This window comes from Camelina sativa, chromosome 12 (assembly GCF_000633955.1).
Source record: "Camelina sativa cultivar DH55 chromosome 12, Cs, whole genome shotgun sequence".
In the NCBI taxonomy this organism is placed as follows: Eukaryota; Viridiplantae; Streptophyta; class Magnoliopsida; order Brassicales; family Brassicaceae; genus Camelina; species Camelina sativa.
The window spans coordinates 26,518,438-26,533,827 of NC_025696.1; the positions used below are offsets into that span (position 1 = coordinate 26,518,438).

General features: G+C 42.3%; 1 protein-coding gene across 1 annotated transcript; it reads right to left on the bottom strand.

The window, feature by feature from the left end:
* Positions 12,604-13,401, bottom strand: LOC104733887. Its single transcript, XM_010453415.1, has one exon. It carries the CDS (start codon positions 13,399-13,401, stop codon positions 12,604-12,606), a length of 798 nt encoding a protein of 265 aa, XP_010451717.1.

A 15,390-nucleotide genomic window follows, 5' to 3' on the forward strand; every position in this document is an offset into this window, starting at 1 on the left:
AACAAGCTTTTATAATAACATTGTATAAATGTGTTGTAGGGGACGTTCAATTTGACAGAAGATTGGCAAAAACATTCACTGTTAATGCAAATGGGTTGCGCATGGAGGGCTTATAAGTCTAGGCTACTTCAAAAAATTCGTCTTGCTAAGACCAAAGGTGAAATACGAGATCTTAAACCAAGCAACATTCACAGTGAATCATCATGGTTCAAGTGGGTGAAGATTAGGACTGACAAAGCTTTCAAGGTTTGCATTCAAATACAAAATTGATTTATGTAATTTTACTTAAATTTAATATATTAATTGGAATGACTTTTATAGGAACGAAGTGAGAAGTACAGGGCGATGAGGAAAGCACAGATTCCACACACAACCAGTCGGAAAGGAATGAATCGCCTTGCTGATGAAATGGTATGTCTATGTAGTGATAAATAGTATTCATTAGTTATATACTATAAATAGTGACTGTGACTACTTCTTGGTACTTGTAGAAGAAAAATGCACCTGACCCGAGTAAGATTACTAGAAGCAAGGTCTGGATAGCTGGACATACCCATGCAGATGGAAGACCTGTTAAACCGGAGTTTCAACAAACAATTGTAAGAAGTTATCAAACTCATCTGTTGGTTTTACTTGGTGATGTATAATGTTGGTTTTACTTTGTAATGTATATTGATGCATTAACAAAATTTTAAACCAGGAACAAATTAAATCGCTTGATAGTGAGATAGGCTCAAAGTCCAATGTTAGTCTTAAGGAAGATGCGGTTAGTCAAATTCTATGGAACGATAGGAGTGGAAGAATCAGAGGAATGGGCCGAGGGGTTACTGCTACCAAGCTAGCATTCTTACAGGCCAGAGATGCACATGTGCAGAAGATTGAAGCTCAACATGCAGAATTGGTGAGCGAGGTTGCTGATTTGAGACACATGGTTCGTGACTTAACTAAAGGGAAAAAGGTAAGGTTAATATTCAAATGTGGTTTTCAATTCCTGGTAAGATGTATTATTGAAACTCTTAATTGTGTGTATTGGATGATGGTGCAAATTCAGACACCACTGATGAACCAAGGTGTCAGTTACTTGATTGGTCTGTAGATGAAGATGTTGTTGTTGCTGAGGGAAAACTATGCTCTGTTGAACCAAGTATGCCAATTGCTCCTAATGGGTCAGCTGTACTTGTGACCTTTGTATCAGATAAAAATGCATCTCTATGGAGGCCTACAGCAACTGTTGACAAGCTTGGCCAAACTGTGGGAACCAAGATAGCATGGCCATTTGATAAGCTAATTGTGGACAGTATGGACTCCTCAACAGGAAACAAGGGAGCTGATGCCTCGGTAAAATTCTTATGATATAGTTTACATTGTTATGGTAATATATAAATGCTTATTGGTTAGGTGACACATGAATTATGTTTTTGCATGAATTTTTTTAGGAAGATAGAGTCCAGTTTGTTGATTGGATTATGGGTGGTGAAGTAATTGCTGAGGCACATATGATTTCAAAAGACCCTAAACAGTTGGTGAACAAAATTCCTTTGGGTCTGAATGCTACAATGGTGAATATTGTAAAAGTCATTAACAAAGAGGCTTCAGTATGGAGACCACCAAGTGAAGACATTTCTGTGATGGGTGATGCACTGAGAGTGAACATAGCATGGCCACTTACTAAGCTGTCTAAGTGTAACAGACAGATAATGGAGGATGCAGAGTCTGAGAGTGAATCAAATTTTCGTAAAGAAGATTCTAACAAAGGTGGTGCATCTTTCAATGATGGAGGAGGAACAACAGGTTCTAAAGGAGCAAGAACATCAGGTTCTAAAGAAGTAGCACCAACTCAAGAATCATCACCTAAGGTAAAACTCTTTACATTAATCTGTCTTTTACATGATGTGTTGAATAGTTGTGTGATTGTGATTAATTCATGCAATTTAATGTAGAGTGGTGCAAGTAACAGCTACAACAATAGCAACTTAGCTAAGAAGAAATTCTTCCTCACGGATTGCTTTGGATCGGGAGAAAGAGTTGCAGAAGGCCGAGTTATTTCAACCAATCCAAACGACACTGTCCACTGCCATCCTTTGGGTCCAAACGTCAGCAAGGTTTGGGTTGACATCTGCTTGATTGGCGACGCACGAGTATGGAGACGAACATCAGAATTTGAGATTGTTGCTGATGCATTAGGTACTACTACTGCTTGGCCTAATAAGTACATTGTTTATATGTGAAGCTTTCTCTTATGTTGGATTGTGTTGGATTGTATTGGGTTGTAGAACTTGTTTGGCTTGGTGAACTTGTTGTATTTGTACTTGATGTAGCAATATATATGAACTTTTTCAATTAGATAATGTTTTGGTTTGATATATGACAAGATGTTTAACTATAAGCTAATATGGGAAACAAAAATCCAATTATTTAAAAATCTGGGGAACAATAACAATGATAGAAAACAAACGCTATATTAAAACTAATGGTGGCGTTTGTGAATTATATGAAACCATAAATAATAACGAAAACTATCTGCTATTATAAAGTTTACAACTGCAATAAAAGAAACGCTATCTAAAAGGAAAATTTAATAGCATAAGAAGAAAACGCTATGTAAAGTGCCATATCTATTATAACGGGCGCATATATAGCGTTCACAATACCGCTATGATAACCTGTTATAGCGTTTTCCGGACGCTGTATATGTAACATTTTCTTGTAGTGCTGCAACGAACCAACTTGAGGAAATGAATGGAAAAGTTCACATCAAGTCGTGAGAACGGTTAAGAAAGGCTATGGGATCTATGGTGAAAGCAAAACGTACCGGAAAGTGAGAAAATCGGACGTGAAAGCATTATGTTGAGTAGAAGTATGATGAGAAGAAACTCATAACCGAGAGAAGTAGGGATTCAGAAGAATCAAGGAAATGCTGTAGATGAAGAAGCTTTTGATGATGCTAGTCGATCGAGCTGTTGTTATATTGGTAAAGGATACAATGGTGTTGTCAACCGTGGTTGCAGAGATACACGGAGGAAGACACAGCTGACGAGAAGTCGTGGACATCACAAAGAGAGTGATCGAGATGCTAGAATTTGAGGACGAATTCTTCTAAGGGGGGTAGAATGTAGTGACCCGTATCAAGAAGTACAGACCGGACGATGAAAACGTGTTCGAAGGACGTGGAGATACCTCGGAAAGATAGAGAAAAGAAAATCTCAAGGAACGACCCAAGTGACTTGTGAAAGAAGTCAACAAGTCGTGGAACGGTCCATGACCGAAGAACGGACGTTAGCCATCAGGTCAACAAGGGAACTGGACGTTGGATGTTTGGGGACAATGGTGGAAATTCTGAAGGATGGCTAAAGAGGAAGATGGCCGTGGAGAAATGGCGAGAAGGACGTAAAACAGACTATGGGAATGGAATGGCCGTGTACCAGCCAAACGGCTGATGTACCACGGAACAATAGACGGATCGTACGTGAGGTAAGAGTTGACCGGAGATGGATGAGAGAATCAAATGTCACGGACGGAATGACCGAACACGGACGGGGAAATGAAATCATGGATGTAAGGACCGTGTGCTGCAGACGAGTACGGGGTACTTGGGATGCAAGAGAGACGCAAGAAGGACAAAGGAAAATGAAGAGTCCGGCCATGAGCTGAGATTGCCACATGTGAGAAGCACGCGCCACATGTAGCAAGATGGAGACACGTGGCGCGATCCATGTATAAAAGGAGACATTTCTTGCCACATGAGCTCGACCCAAAGAGCTTATAAATAGCCCTCCTCCTCTTCATTTTCGACACAAAAACTCTCTCAACACCAAAGCTCTGCCAAAATTTTCTCTCAAACTCTTGAAGAAGAAACCCAAGAGATTTCGAGCAAGAGAAGGAAGAAAGAGGAGATCTTGTGGAAGATAAGAGCTAAGGAGCAAGGGGAAGTGCTGTCAGATCGGCGTGGTGTGGTGAAGCTCAATCGGCCAAGATCTTCAAGTGAGGTGAGTTGTGGTTTGTTGTTTGTGGGAAATATACTAGCTTTCTAGCTCTTGTATCGACCCTTGTGTGTTGCATTTTCCTTGTTGCATGTAGATCTAGAGGATTGCATGTAGACAAGAGGAGATTAAGGGGGGTGTTTCATGCTTTCTTGGGGATGAAATGCATGATAACCAAAGGGAAATTTTTCTGAAAAAAATAGATGCAAGTGTGAAATGCCTTGCATGCTCGATCTAGAGGGTTATGGATCACTGGATGGGTGGAAAATATTTTTAAAAATCAACAGCAAGTGTGAAATGCCTTGCATGTTCGATTTGGAGTTTTCTCGATCATGGGGATCGATGGAAAAATTAGTAAGAATTTTCTTACTTAAGTTTTGGGTCATGGGGGTGTCATGCATATTAAAATTTATTTATTCAATTTTGCATGAACTTTTGAGGAGGTTAGATCCTTGTAGACTTGATGGGAAAGATCAGTGGGAAAATGGCCAAAATCAATCCCAACTATTTGCCAAACGCTTTTTTATACCTAAACTTTAACACCCTGCAAATAACAACCTGAACTGTATTAAAATTCAAATTTGCTACCTAAACTATATAAAATATTGTCAATTTCAACCTTTGTTCGAACAGTGTTAAATCGAAGTTTAACGATGTTGAGTCAGACGATCTGTGGCATCCACATGACATTGGGAATGACCAAAACTTAGTTGTTTTGGTCACTTTTAGGTGTGTTGTGGCAAGAAACAAAGCGTTTGACAAAAACGACATTGGAATCCATTTTCGGGTGTGCTGTAAGACTTCATTTTTGATCATTTCTTGCTACAAAATACCCAAAATGACCAAAACGACGTAGTTGAGTATAAAAAAGCTTTTGACAAATAGTTGAGGTTGGTTTTAGCTGTTTTCCCGAAAGATCAGTTCATTGGATTATTTTGAAGAGGCCATGAGAGAATCTCCAAGGGTGGAAAGAGCCACATGTGTGCCCCAAAATTAAGAAATTAACCTCATGAACTTGATTGAAAATCAGTCTAGGGAAGGGTTATTTTTGGTGAGACCATGCGAGAATCTCTAAGGTGTAAAGAGCCGTATGTGTGCCCAAAAATTGAGAAATTTATTGTCATGGACTTGATGGGAGATCGGTTCACTGGTGAAATATTTTTTTTAAGATATGCGAGAATCTCCATGGAGGAAAGATCTGCATGCATGTGTATAAATGTGGAGAAAATGTTTGCATGCATAAATTAAGTAAATTATCCATGGGGGATAAATATTTGGTATGGCTGCATGATTAGGGTTGCATGCATGAATAGAATTTCTTAAGTTGCATTTTTGTTTCCTTGCTTCTTAAGACTTGTGTGTGGTGATGTGATATTCTTGCTTGTATTGCTTGTTTTCTTGCTTGACTGTGTGTTGAGCTTTGTGATGAATTCTTTGTATTGTTAGACTTAGAGTAAAGTACTTGCCCTAGCTAAAGCGCGAGTTAAACGTCTCGGTTCTTAGCTACAGGTCGATATCTGTTCCCAACATGTGATGTGGATGTCCGGTGAGCTAATCCAGATAGATTTCACGGCAGGACAATTCGGTGTCTAGCTAGCTTCTTGACAAAACTGCTGCATGACGATGCAGCCTTGATACCCGGTTGTTTACATGGGGGTAACAACGCGGAGTATTTGGGTGTGTTCGGTCGTTGCCTTTGTGGTATCAACGCGGAATGGGTGTTTGGGATGGAACAGTGGATCAGTGGGCCCTAGGTTGTTTGGTGGTTCCCTAGGATGTACTGTGGTTCCCTAGGATGTGTGTTGGTTGTGTAGGTCACGGCGTGGATGCCTGACCGTATCAAGTCTAGGGTGGTCAAGTTATCTTGATTCACCGCTAGCATTCGTTACCCTGGCAGTGTTGCGGGTAATGTGGCATGGATGCCAAGTTAGAGTCAAGGTCTAGATGTGTCAAGCGTCTTGATTGTTCCTAGACTTGATTGTGTGTGATTGATTGCCAGCTTGTTACGCTTCCGCATTGCGTGCTTGTTGATTGTTGTTTGGGGGTAGTTGGATGGGGAAAGATAGTATGTTAGAGGGTTACCCAACTCACTGAGTAATCTCAGATTACTCACCCTTCTCAACAATTTTTTTTGTCTTGCAGGAAAGACTAAGTGGGTAGTGTTGGACTTAAGAAACCGGATAGGATGTTTTTTTGTTGTGTTGCAAATCCTTTGTTTCTTTAACATGTTGTTTTTCTTCGATTGGATCTAACCGTTTTACGTAAGCATTTTTGTTGATTAGTAAACATTATACTTAAGTAATAAATCGAGATATGTTCATATATATTTTCGGACAAGTGGAAATGGTACGGTCTAGTCTGGACAAGCAAAACGCCGCATGTGTTCTGAGGGTAGAAAAGCCTAAGGGACGTACGTAGCGGGTAAGCGGCTGCCAGTAGACTGGCTGGGATGGTTGAAAAGCCTAAGGGACGTACGTAGCGGGTAAGCGGCTGCCAGTAGACTGGCTGGGACCCTAATTCGTTGGTGGAACCTCGGCTGGATCTCGGGCAGTTTTCCTCTGTGGTGACCTCTGGGCCGGTCCGCGGTTTTTCTGGCCGTAAGGACGGTTCGGGGGCGTTAAATTCACCCCCAACTTCTCTTGTTCCACCCTCTGTGTTCTTGTTCTCCTCCTCTTGTTCTTGATCCTTTCTCGGTTCTGTCTCCGCCATTGGTACAGAAACATTCTCGGGTTCTGCCTCGGCCATACCCTCATGCTTGTTTTCCGGTTCTGTCTCGGCCACTCTCAAACGTCTCATCAAGGCCTCATTGTTTATCTTGACTTCGAGCAACATTGGGTCCCATTGGCCCATTCTCTTTGCCGCATCTCTTTGGTTCTCAATCTCTTGTGTCTCTGCACTTTGGTCTGGTCCATCACGAACTCGGCTTGCCCACGACAGTGGGTCAGCAAACGACTCCTCACTGTATGGTACTGGTACTGGTACCGCCACTAGCTCAGGTTGAGCTTCCTCTCTAGCACCTTCCCTAGGCTTCCTTTTTGCTTCAACAATGAGGGTTTGTATACCCTCATCATCACTGGACAACATCTCCACAACTTCTAGGTACTCCTCCTGGTAACTATCACTCGAACTAGGGTTCCCATCACCCTCACATTGGTTTCACCGCCATTGTTGGTCTCAGCCCCAACATTAGTCTCGGCTCCATCGTTGGTCTCAGTTCCAACATGGGTCTCATCTTCTATCTCCCTTATTATCTTTGACAACATATCCAGGACTTGGTTCCTGATCCCTTCTCTTTCTCCCTCCGGCACCGTATCCGGAACTGTCACGTTCATGCCATGTCCATCTATGGTAATCTGGATCTGGCTCGGCACTTCGAACTCACTTGAAGTTGCCTGGTCATTCCAACCATCATTCTCATTCTCATCTTCCCCTAAACACTCGGAAGGATTGGTCTCAACTGACTGGTCCACTTCCTCACCATTCTCTCCTCCTCCCATACACTCGGAAGGGTCGGACTCAACACGCTGGTCCACCTCCTCCTCATAACCATCTAGTAACCCATCAAGACTCCAATTATCTGGGTCGATAGTCACATGGGTACACTCCGACTCAGTTGAAAAGTGTCCATTATGATGACTTGGCTCCTCCTGCCCTGGACCTTGTCCCCCTGAACCATTACTGCCATTCACGGTACCTGAAGACATCTGCATCACAACAAGGTAATTGCTAGTTAAGTCAAAGGCTCTCTTAAAACTAAACAAGCAAAAACCAGTTTCTAAATGTTGTGTGCGACTCATTTACTCGATAAAACCGATTGCAAAGCCAAAGTGTACACGAGTTTCTCAACCCGCTCTTATACACCGTTGTAACGTCCCCGAACCGTCCTACAGGCCGGTTAAACCGCGGACACAGCCCGGAGGTCATCGCGAGAGGACAACTGTCCGCGATCCAGCCGAGGTTCCACCAACGGATTAGGTTCCCCAGCCAGTCCACCGGCAGCCGCCTGCTCGCTACGTACGTTCCTTAGGCTTTTCAACCCTTGGAACGCACATCGCGTTGTCCTGGTCCGAACTAGACCGTACCATTTCCACTTGTCCGAATATATATATATATATATAGATGAAAATATCTCGATTTATTACTTAAGTAAAATGTTTACAATTCAAACAAAAATACTTAAGTAAAACAGTTGGATCCACTCGAAGAAAAACATGTTAAAGAAACATAGGATTTTGCATCACAACACGAAAACACCCTATCCGGTCTCTTAATGCCCAACTCTACCCACTTAGTCTTCCCTGCAAGACAAAAACATTTGTGGAGAGGAGTGAGTAATCTAAGATTACTTAGTGAGTTGGGTAACCCTCTAACATGCTATCTTCCCCACCCGACTACCACGCAATGCGGAAGCGTCAACAAGCAGGCAAACAAACACACACAATCAAGTCTAGGAACAATCAAGACACTTGACTCATCTAGACCTTGACTCTAACTTGGCATCCACGCCACAATTCCTGCAACATTGCCAGGGTAGATAGTACTAGCAGTGCATCAAGGAAACTTGACTACCCTAGACTTCACACAGTCAGGCATCCACGCCATGACTTACACACCAATCCACATCCAATGGAAACCACAAAACATCCTAGGGAACCACATAATATCCTAGGGCCCTTCGATCTTCTGTTCCGTCCCAAACACCCATTCCGCGTTGATACCACAAAGGCAACCAACCGGACTCACCTAAATCCTCCGCGTTGTTACCCCCATGTAAACAACCGGGTATTAAAGGCCGCATCGTCATGCAGCGGTTTGGGCTAGTAGCTAGCTAGACACCGAATTTTCCTTCTGTGAGATCCCTCTGGATTAGCTCACTGGACATCCAGATCACATGTTGGGAACAGAGATCGACCTCTAGCTACGAACCGAGAGGTTTAACTTGCGGACTAGCTAGGATAAGAACTTAACTCTAAGTCTATCAATACAAAGAATTAAGCACTAAAACATTAATACAAAATCAAGCAAGAGAACAAGCATGACGTGCAAGCAATCAAGCAAGAATATCACATAATCACACACAAATCTTAAGAAGCAAGGAAGCAATCATGCAACTTAAGAATTTCTACTCATGCATGCAACCCTAAACATGCACCCATCCCAACATTTAATCCCCCATGATTAATTTTCTCACCAAATATTTTTTTTTTGGTTAATTCTCCACATTTTAATTTTAAGCACGCAAACATTTTTTTCCACATTTCTTACATACATGCGGCTCTTTCCTCCCTGGATATTCTCGCATGACTTATCAAAATATCACTCCAAAGGACCGATTTTCCATCAAATCCATGAGATTAAGTTTCTTAATTTTTTGGGCACACATGCGGCTCTTTCCACTTCGGAGATTCTCGCATGGTCTCACCAAAAATAACCCATCCTGTAGACTGATCTCCCATCAAGTCTACGAGGGTCTACCCTTCCCAAATTATTCATGCAAAATTAAATAAGTAATTTTGAACATGCATGACACTCTCATGTCCAAATTTTAAAGTAAGAAGATTCTTACTAATTTTTCCATTGATCCAAATGATCAAGAAAACCCCAAATCGAGTATGTAAGGTATTCCACACTTGCAGCTGATTTTTAAAAAAATAATTCCCACCGATCAAATGATCCAAAAACCCCCAGATCGAGCATGCAAGCCATTTTCACACTTGCAGCTGATTTTAAAAATATTCTTCCTTAGGTTTTCATGTACTTCTCCCCCAAGAATGCATGAACCCCCCCCCCCCCTAATCCCCTCTTTGTCTACATATAACCCTCTAGATCTACATGCAACAAGGAAAATGCAACACACAAGGGCCGATACAAGAGCTAGAAAGCTAATACATCTCCCACAACAACAAACCACAACTCACCTCAACTTGAAGAACATAGCCGATTGGTCTTCACCACACCACGCCGATCTGACAGCACCTCCCCTTGCTTCTTAGCTCTCAAGCTTCCACAAGATCTCCTCTTATTCCTCCTCTTTGCTCGAAAATCTCTTGGTTTTCTCCCCAAAATTTGAGAGAAACATTTGGTAGAGTTTGGGATGTTAAGAGAGGTTTTGTCGAAAATGAAGAGAATGAGGGACTATTTATAAGCTCTTTGGTCCAACTCTTGGGCTAGGCAGGTGGCAAAAGTTTGGCGAAAAATGTCTCCTTTTACGCATGGATTTTGCCACGTGTCGCCATTTTGGCTGCATGTGGCGCGTGTATCTTATGTGCTGGGCGAAGGAGACTTAATCCTTCGACACGTCGCAGTCGCAGCTCATGGTCGGACTCTTTATCTTGCTCCTCGTCCCGACCACGTCCCGTATGCGTCCCACGTCCAATTAAACACTCGTCATTGGTGCATGGTTCCTGTTCTGTCTCCTACCCACTCGTACCTTGCCGTACAGTGTAAATGCACTTTTCTCCTTTCATCTTGTACGTCCCACTCGTACTTGACACGTACCGTGACCTACCCATCCATGGTCCCGTGGTACCTTGGTCTGTTTACGTCATTCTCACCATTTTCCATGGCCATTCCTCTCTTTATTCATCCTTTACACTTTTCACCATCGTCCCCAATCATCAAACACCAAACTACCCTATTGGCCTAGGGTTCACGTCTGTTCTTTGGTAATTGGCCATTTTGCGACATAGTGACTTTCTTCACAAGTTACTTCAGTCGTTCCTCGAGATTTTTTCTGAAACCCCAACCCTCAAATACACCAAAAGAACTCCGACAACTTGCGTTAAACTCTCTAACCAAACCTGACCTGAAGGAAAGAAAAAAGAGGGGTGAATAAAACAAGTTTTACTAGTGAGAACGATCCCGCCTGTCCACAGGACCGATAACACAAATCTAAGCACACCAGCAAGCGCATACACAAAGTCTAAGAAGAAGCTATCAACAAACTTCCTATTATCTCCAATAATAAATCATGCCTCCTTAACAACATATAACCTATATAATTCACTAATTAAACACAATTCACATTTCAAACTTAACTCTGCTTAAAACATCAAATCATGCCAGCACACAATATCATATAATAACTCATAACATATGCAGGCACCATTGACCATACATCTCTTACTCATGTTGACACAAATGGTCATAAATCCACTTTACTCATGCAGACACTAATGGTCATACATCCTTTTTCCTCATGTAGACACTAATGGTCATACATCCACATATCGATATCAAACACTCACGTAACACATATCTGTCAAACACTAATCAACCTATATCATACAACCAATCAAACAACTTATCCCTAAACCAAGCATAACATGATTACCGTCAAAATAGGTTGGTGTTCAAAATCCGCAGATCACGCCCTCACCTGACTTTGAGCTGGTGAGAACTAGAAAGAAGAAGGCTGGAGCAGCTAGCAACAATCTGAAACTTGCAGCAGAAGAAAAATAGTTCAACACGTATTAGGGTTTCTGGGTTTTGACAGAAGCAGATGATTCTTCATCGACAAGCAACCAACACAGAAGTTAAGGGTTACCTTTTCCGGTGATAATGATAGCTCAGGTGGCTTCCTTAACACTCCTTCTATCTGTATCAACCGTCGAAATGACTTGAAGTTCTAAGGTAACGCCGGAATTCTTCCACCAAAACCTCAAGTCGAAACTGAAAACTGATTCTGACATTTAGTTAATTTCTGGGTTCAGAAAACAATGGTTTTTCACCAACTTGCAACTTGAACTGCAAATGGAGTTTACCTTGTAATAATGAACCAAAAGTTGCTACTTCTTCCTTGCAGCAGGATCTATCCAACGACACCAAAAGCGTGATCTTGGTCTTTTAGATCCGACGGGAAACAGGTCTCCAAAACCCTTACTTGATAATGTTTCTGAATTCCTCTTCTTCACCAAAACCAACTGTGGAACCATAAATTACAATCTCCATGAAAGATATGCCTTACCTTAATGAAACCGGTGTTAGATGGTGGAAACGCGACGATCAACTAAACTTCTCAGTTTCTCCGTTTTCTCGATGGGAACACACAATACTACCATATATGTAATCTCCAACTTCAACTATGGGGAATGATTGAGGCTTAGAATCGATATTTTCTTATGATCTTCCAGGTTAAAATCAATGAAAGTGATGACAAAAAGCTGCGGTGACGAAAAAATAGGAGTTGGTCCACCACCGTTGTGAGTCACAATTCTCCCCCACTTAATTAGAATTCGTCCTCGAATTCATCATTCCTTGCTGTACTTTATTTTCTTTCTTAATGAGTTGAGATTTGAAAACATAATTCTTGAAAACATAATTCTTGAAAACAATTCTATTGTCTATTAAAGAATCGAGTAACAGATAATGTCTCAAACTCACTAATTTTAAAGCTGAAAAATCAACCTCTTAGAATCCAATAAATGAGCTGGAAAACCAAAAGAAACTATTTTTTTAAAATCCGATATGCTTCAACATTTTACAGCTTTAACTCCTAATTTGATCTTCTTCCATGCCATTAGTGGGTTTTTCGCCCTCTTGATTCCCCATAACAAAGACACGAGCCCCTTGTGCTTGCCTCTTTGGTAATGATAACAGTTCCTCTCCATCTTGATTACTTTTTTTATCCCACCCATGACGTTCTACAGTTCCTTGCAACATGACCAGGACGTCCACATCGATGACAAGTATCTCGTCCTTCCGGACAGTCGAGCCTAGTATGTATGGGTTTTCCACGCGTGAAACACACTCCCATGTGTGCCAAGCACGCTCCAGAATGTGTCTTTCCACATGTGTCACACAATGGGGCTTGATTCCACATTCTCTCATCCTTTTGGTTGTTCAAAGCTCGCTTTTGTGACTCCCTTCCATTAGTTTCCCTCAGCTGAGTACTCCTTAGGTCATTGGCTTCCTCCTCCAGTCCCCTCTCCACTGTAGCGGCCTGCTCAACAAGCTCAACCATGCTAGTACAACCTCGAACAGAGCAACGGTTACGAATATCAGCCCTCAATCCCCTCATAAATCTGCAAATCAATTCCTGCTCACTATACTCTCTCCCAATAAACCTCCTTAGACGAGTGAACTCAGCATCATATCCTCTAACAGTCATCGTACCATGACGAAGCTCCAGAAACTCACATTTCAGCTGGTCCATAGCTTCTTGAGGAAAATACTTTTTATTAAACTCTTCCAAGAAATCCTCCCAAGTAGGCACATAACAAACAGGTAAGCTCCCCTCAACATTCCTCCACCAATTGTCTACATCTCCATGCAAGAAATGCACTGCAAGATCCTTCCTAAACTCCACTGGACATCTAGCTGACCTGAGATTTTTCTCCAACGTCTGCCTCCAATCATCAGCCTGAACCTGATCATTTCCACCAGTGAAATACTCTGTGTTCATAGTACCCATGAGCTTCATTGTCTCAAAATAAAAAAACTGAAATCATGCTGGTGGCTGAGGTGGACCAACCGGGGGTGCAGGTGGTGGCTGGCGAGGTGCAGGAGCTGGTGGTGGGGGTGCATAAACAGGTCGATCCAAAATCTCTCGCATCATGTTCCGGAGCTCTTGCATCTCTGCACGAGTTGCAGCAATCTCTGCCGCGTTGGCTGCAACCGGAATCTCTCCTGCTGGTTGCTGAACTCGCTCATTAGCTGGTGCAGCATCAACTGGGTTTTCTCTAGGGTTTGCAGGACGCCTTCCTCTTCTGTTTGGTGCCATTCTCTGTTCAACCAAGATCCAACATAAGAACCATTCTGAAACTGAAACTTTACAGGAATTCTAAACGCAAGTCTCGCTCTTTGGTGTTTTTTATTTTTTAAATCCCCAAGCCCCCTTTTCTCAAATGTTGAAAACTTTTTCTTAGAAAAACTTCTTTTTTTTTTTGAAAAAAAAACGTTTTAACCATTTTTTTTTTATAAATAATTTAGCCTTCTGGGTCAGCACCGGCTTGACTTTAACCTTGGCTCTGATACCAAAATGTGAAACCCCAACCCTCAAATACACCAAAAGAACTCCGACGACTTGCGTTAAACTCTCTAACCAAACCTGACCTGAAGGAAAGAAAAAAGAGGGGTGAGTAAAACAAGTTTTACTCACTGAGAACGATCCCGCCTGTCTACAGGACCGTCAACACAAATCTAAGCACACCAGAAAGCGCATACACAAAATCTAAGAAGAAGTTATCAACAAACTTCCTATTATCTCCAATAATAAAACATGCTTCCTTAACAACATATAACCTATATAATTCACTAATTAAACACAATTCACATTCCAAACTTAACTCTGTTTAAAACATCAAATCATGCCAGCACATAATATCATATAATAACTCATAACGTATGCAGGCACAATTGACCATACATAATGTGATCGCAGGACGCGAGCTCGGCCAAGAAGACCAAGACACGCCGGACGCGACCGAGACGCCCAACCAAGACGCCTCGGACGCGGCCAAGACAACCCCTTCGGACGCGGCCAAAGCTCTAGCAATCCTTCCCGGAGCCACCACATGCTCCAAGATCTCAGCGAAGGCGGCCAAGCAACGGCTCAACCTATTCGTCCGGTCATTCGCTCAACACCAGCCATCCCATGAAGACTCCAAAGGCGCAATTTGCTTAGTCTTCACTCTTACCCAAGAGTGAAGACGATCAAGTCGCTTAAGCAAGGAAGTGTATTCTTTTTCCTCACTCCGGGTTTTTTTTTCCCAATGGGTTTACTGGAGAAGGTTTTAACGAGGCATGGAGCTAAGTGCACAATGCCAAAGGCTAAGTTTCTTCCCGCGCAAGGCCAAGGCGGTTAACTTTTTTCTCTCTTATCTTTGGTTTAAATTTGAACTTTGGGAATATTCCTCTTGTGATCCTTTTGCTTTTGAATGTTGGGAGCTTTGCGTTGAAAGTCAATTGAGGCGACGTGTTCCATTTACAAGGGAAACACGTCTAAGGACGATTGTGCGGATCATAAAGAATCCGCGTGTCCCTAAGCCCTCACTTGACCTAATGTATTTAAACTCTCTCTTAGCATTTGTTCCTCCTTAGACTTGTATGAAAATAAAACTTTTCCTCAAGAGAGATTCTTGAAACTTGTCTCACTCTTCTCTTTCTTCAATCCGGGATTAAACCTCGAGAAAACCCTAACAAGCCTCGAACCGGGTTTGACCTTGTTAGTGACTGTATCAAGAGGAGAGCCAAACCTCTTGTGTCGTCACTCGATCCACTTATCGTTTCCCCCTCGCATCACTTCCATCGTTCCACCTTCGCAACCTCGAGACCTCTTCCACAAGTTCTCGAGTCCTTCATCGTTCCATCTCCACTCATTTCCACCGTCGCTTCCATCGCATTCATCCGATAGCCGCATCCGACCCATCCGGCCGTATCCGTTTGATCCGATAGAAACCTCCGACCGATT